This window comes from Chiloscyllium plagiosum, chromosome 16 (genome assembly GCF_004010195.1).
Source record: "Chiloscyllium plagiosum isolate BGI_BamShark_2017 chromosome 16, ASM401019v2, whole genome shotgun sequence".
Classification (NCBI taxonomy): Eukaryota; Metazoa; Chordata; class Chondrichthyes; order Orectolobiformes; family Hemiscylliidae; genus Chiloscyllium; species Chiloscyllium plagiosum.
Window position 1 is genome coordinate 68,054,612 of NC_057725.1, and position 5,329 is coordinate 68,059,940.

At 43.6% G+C, this 5,329-nt stretch overlaps 1 protein-coding gene across 1 annotated transcript in view; it reads left to right on the top strand.

Moving 5' to 3' along the window:
• The window catches only part of LOC122558129 (mucin-6-like), a 189,202-nt gene extending 186,047 nt beyond the window's left edge, over window positions 1-3,155 (top strand). Inside the window, exons 28-29 of the mRNA XM_043706448.1 lie at window positions 1,174-1,200; window positions 2,939-3,155. Coding sequence (XP_043562383.1) covers window positions 1,174-1,200; window positions 2,939-3,155 — 244 coding nt within the window. The remainder of the gene's footprint in view (window positions 1-1,173; window positions 1,201-2,938) is intronic.
• The last annotated feature ends 2,174 nt before the right edge of the window (window positions 3,156-5,329 follow it).

The window sequence follows — 5,329 nt, forward strand, 5'->3', positions numbered from 1 at the left end:
CCGTAGAGCATCCCACCCAGACGTGTTTCCATATCGTATTGTTCCACATTTAACCTACCTAACACATATCGAAACACTATGGGCACCTTAGCTGGCCCCATTCACCAAAACTGCACATCTTCGGACTGTGGGAGGAAACTCACGCAGACACAGGGAGAATGTGTAAACTCCACATAGGCAGTCGCCCGAAGCTTCTATCAAACCCAGGTCCATAACGCTGTGAAGCTGCAGTGCTAACCACTGAGCCAACTTGCTCCCCATTCAGTCACCAGCACTGAACACAATGTCAGACATTGTGTCTTTTACTCAGGAATATCCTGGATGTTTTCTCTGGAAGTGATACCTACTTCATGCTTGTTCTTACTCTGATAGAAAGCAATGTCAATGAAGGAGGCACTGTGACCAGACGGAAACCCCTCCCAGGTCAATCGTTCACCGTCACCTTCATAGCTTGATGGACTGCGCTTCCATGACTCTGTCTTGAATCTCGAGGGAACCATTATCCTGATGAATCAGATAGATTAGGATGTGGAAGGGGTGGAAATACTTATTGATTGAGAGGGTGGAGGAGCGGATAAATGTAGAGAACTACTGTGAGACGGGGAGGACATTCAACTTCGTACTGAAGGTGTTGTTCTTCAATGTGTGCAGTATGTGAAATGCGGTAAATGAAGTTGCAGTGCAGATTGAAATATATGGCTCAATATTTGTAAGCATCGCCAAACGTGGCTGCAATGGGATCAGAGCTGGTAATTAAATATCCAAGGATATATATCCTTTTGAAAGGAAATGCAAATGAGCAGAGGAGCAGTTCGCTTGTCAATCAGAAATGAAACTAAATCAATAAAAAGTGATCCAGGGTCTGAAGCGTAAACTCCAGAAGAGAACCAGTGCATAGTAATGTAAACCTGATGGAAACAAATCAAGTGGTTGATGCAACATTTCGGACAATTTATTTCCAAACTGTTGCAAAGAAGCATTTCAGATAAAAGAGAACATAACGAAACGGAATAAGTTTTTCTCAGCTACTGTACATCATTTCTCTTCTCTGACGTAAATTTGCTCCCGAATTTGGAATTGCAGTCACTGCTTTTGTGTGTCTGGAACACTGCTTTTAAAGATGATGTCAAGACTTTGAACTCTTTATGATCTCATTTTTGATATCTTTTCCAGCATCGACAGCGATTGCATCAACAACAGGTACGAATTTGTCTGTGTCGTTGGGTTAAACTGTTTAGTAAGTTCTTCTCCAATGCATGAAATGAGGATGATTGATGATTGTCAGCTGTATATCTGCTTCCAGAAATGATGCTTCATTCTGCACATTCACACAATTCACTGTGTTCTTTCCAGCACCAACATCAACTACGACATCATCAACAGGTACATAATTTTGAAAAAGAAATTGATGAGCAAATAGTAACAAAATTCCTGCCTGGATATCTGAAGTTAAAAAGAGAGTCAAGTCATGAAATAGAAACAAGGGTACTCACGACGATGGAGGAAGTTGCAGCTGCCGTTATATTGTCAGCAAATATTTCCTCCAAATTTGAATCTACCGCTAAATAGGTAAAACCCTCATTCATCCTGGAATAGAGCGGAGGATTAAGTGCTGCCATTATGTGATTTGCAAGAGGATCATTGTGAACAATGGGTTAAAAGCACAAAGTCTTTCAACTGATTGTGAATCTTAGCTGATAAGATCCACCTTGAATGATTTACAGCTGCATTTGTGGATGTTTGGGCAAAACCTTGTTTGATGGCAGGAGTAAGTCAAAATTCTACCTCCCTGAAAGAGGAGTGGCAACTCTTCGTAAATTTGTTGTATCCAAGGCTCTGTGAGTATTTTAATCAGTGGGAAGTCGAGGGTCCGAGGTACATGCTGGAAAGTGGAGTTGAGGGCTTTCAGGTCGGCTGTGATCTGACTCAAAGGCGGAACAGTCGCGGTGAACATTTGAATGTTTCATTCCAAACGCGCAGCCATTTCCCGCTGAATCAATTCCAATCTCAGCGTGACATAGTGAGCAAATGGCTGCTGATGGCACAAATTTCCATCTGTTTCTTCACTTCACATCTATTATTTCGTATTTGCTATTGCTGTAATTGTTCAATACCCTGCCGGTGTAAACATTCAAATCCTTACTTTGCAGCATCGACAACAACAGCACCAACAACAACCTTGACTTCAACAACAGGTATCAAATGAACTAAACCAACTGAATCATTTTCGAGTTACTTCAACAAAGTCATTGTAATTACTTTTAAGGAACGTACTAAAACTCGAAATCTGGTGTTCTTCACGCAAGGTCATAGCGTCATTTACTCACGATAATGATTATAGCCTCATCCCGTAGAAACTGACTATCGTACAGATTGCATCACGAAGTTTTGAGAGCATAATTGGCCCAAATTGTGTTGTATCCATTCATGGAGGTTTAACTTAAACTGGGAGTTGCTCCAAACGGGCACATGTGAGATGCTGCAACACATAAATTAGATGAAATTCAACGGGACATTGAATTTTCTGTGAATCTAATTGCTTCTGTCTGGTATTGAATCACAGAATTCCTGCAGTGTGGACACAGGATATTTGGCCCAACGGGTTCACGCCGAACCTCCGTAGAGCATCCCAACCAGATGTGTTCCCATACCCTAATACTCCACATTTCCCCTCACTAACACAGACGCTACACATACCCAAACACGATGGGCAACTTAGCTGATCGCATTCACCAAACCTGCACATATTCGGCCTGTGGGAGGAAACCCACGCAGACACAGGGCGAATGTGCAAACAACACATTTGCAGTCGCCCGAAGCTGGTATCAAACCCAGGTCCCTAACGCTGTCAATCTGCAGTGCTAACCACTGAGCCACCTTGCTACCCATTCAGTCTCCAACACTGAACACAATGTCAGACATTGGGTCATTTGCTCAGGAATATCCTGGATGTTTACTCTGGACGTGATACCTACTTCATGCTTGTTCGAACTCTGATAGAAAGCAATGTCACTGAAGGAGGCACTGTGACCAGACGGAAACCCCTCCCAGGTCTTGATGGACTGCGTTTCCGTGACTCTGTCTCGAACCACGAGGGGACCACTATCCTGATGAAACAACTAGATCAGGATGTGGAAGAGGCTGGAAATAATTAATGATTGAGAGGGTTGAGGAGCGGACAAATGTAGGGAACTATTGTGAGACGGGGAGGACAGTCAACTTCGTACTGAGGGTGTTGTTCTTCAACGCGTGCTGTATATAAAATGCTCTGGTTCTGTTCGCCGAGCTGGAAGTTTTTGTTGCAAACGTTTCGTCCCCTGTCTCGGTGACATCCTCAGTGCTTCGGAGCCTCCTGTGAAGCGCTTCTGTGGTGTTTCCTCCGGCATTTTTCGTGGCCTGTCCCTGCCGCTTCCGGTTGTCAGTTTCAGCTGTCCGCTGTAGTGGCCGGTATATTGGTTCCAGGTCGATGTGTTTGTTGCTGGAGTTTTTGGATGAGTGCCATGCTTCGAGGAATTCCCTGGCTGTTCTTTGTTTGGCTTGCCCTATAATGGTAGTGTTGTCCCAGTCAAATTCATGTTGCTTGTCGTCTGCGTGTGTGGCCACGAAACGACACGACCAGCTATCCCTCGTAGCCACACACGCAGACGACAAGCAACATGAATTTGACTGGGACAGCACTACCATTATAGGGCAAGCCAAACAAAGAACAGCTAGGGAATTCCTAGAAGCATGGCACTCATCCACAAACTCCATCAACAAACACATAGACCTGGACCCAATATACTGGCCACTACAGCGGACAGCTGAAACTGACAACCGGAAGCGGCAGGGACAGGCCACTATAAATGCCGGAGGAAACACCACAGAAGCGCTTCACAAAAGGCTCCCTAGCACGGAGGATCACACCTCGACAGGGGATGAAACGGTTGCAACAAAAACTTCCAGCTCGGCGAACAGAAACATAGCAACGACCACTCGAGCTACAAATCTTCTCACAAACTTTATATAAAATGCGGTAAATGAAGTTGTAGCGCAGATTGAACTTGATGGCTCCAAATTTGCAAGCATCGCCGAACGTGGCTGCAATGGGATCAGAGCTGGAAATTAAATATCCAAGGGTTCATATTCTTTTGAAAGGAAATGCAGATGAGCAGAGGAGCAGTTTGCTTGTCAATCAGAAATGAAACTAAATGAAACAAGTAATACAGGGTATGAAGCGTAGACTCCAGGAGAGAACCAGTGTGTAGTAATGTAAACCTGAGGGAAACAAATCAAGTGGTTGATGCAACACTTCGGACAACTTATTCCCAAACTGTTGCAAACAAGCATTTCAGATGAAAAAGAACACAGCGAAACGGAATAGATTTTTCTTAGCTACTGTACATCATTTCTCTTCTCTGATGTAAATTTGCTCCCGAATTTGAAATTGCTTTCACTGCTTTTGTGTGTCTGGATGATGTCAAGACTTTGAACTCTTTATGATCTCATTTTTGACATCTTTTCCAGCATCGACAGCGACTGCATCAACAACAGGTACGAATTTGTCTGTGTCGTTGGGTTAAACTGTTTAGTAAGTTCTTCTCCAATGCATGAAATGAGGATGATTGATGATTGTCAGCTGTACATCTGCTTCCGAAAATGAAGGGATGGTGCTCCATTCTGAACATTCACACAATTCACTGTGTTCTTTCCAGCACCAACATCAACAACGACATCATCAACAGGTACATAATTTTGAAAAAAACCTTGATGAGCAAATAGTAACAAAATTCCTGCCTGGATATCTGAAGTTAAAATGAGAGTCAAGTCATGAAATAGAAACAAAGGTACTCACGACGATGGAGGAAGTTGCAGCTGCCGTTATGTCAGCAAATATTTCCACCAAATTTGAATCTACCGCTAAATAGGTAAAACCCTCATTCATACTGGAATAGAGCGGAGGATTATGTGCTGCCATCAGGTGGTTTGCAAGAAGCGTTTGAACAATGGGTTAAAAGCACAAAGTCTTTCAATTGACTGTGAATCTTAGCTGATACGATCCACCTTGAGGTTTTACAGTGGAGGAGCACAGGTTACTTGATCTGTGGGGAGTCTACCAAGCTCAACAAGGTGAGGACACGTTTTTCCCAGGTCCTCCGGACATTACGTGACGAGTGTTTTGCAACTCGTCGTAAATTTGTTTTATTCAAGGATCGATGAGATATTTAATCAGTAGGAAGTCGAGGGTCCGAGGGTATAGGATGAAAAGTCGAATTGAATGTTTCCAGATGAACTGTGATCTGATTGAAAGGCAGAGCAGTCGAGGTGAGCAGACCGGCCCCAACGTTTG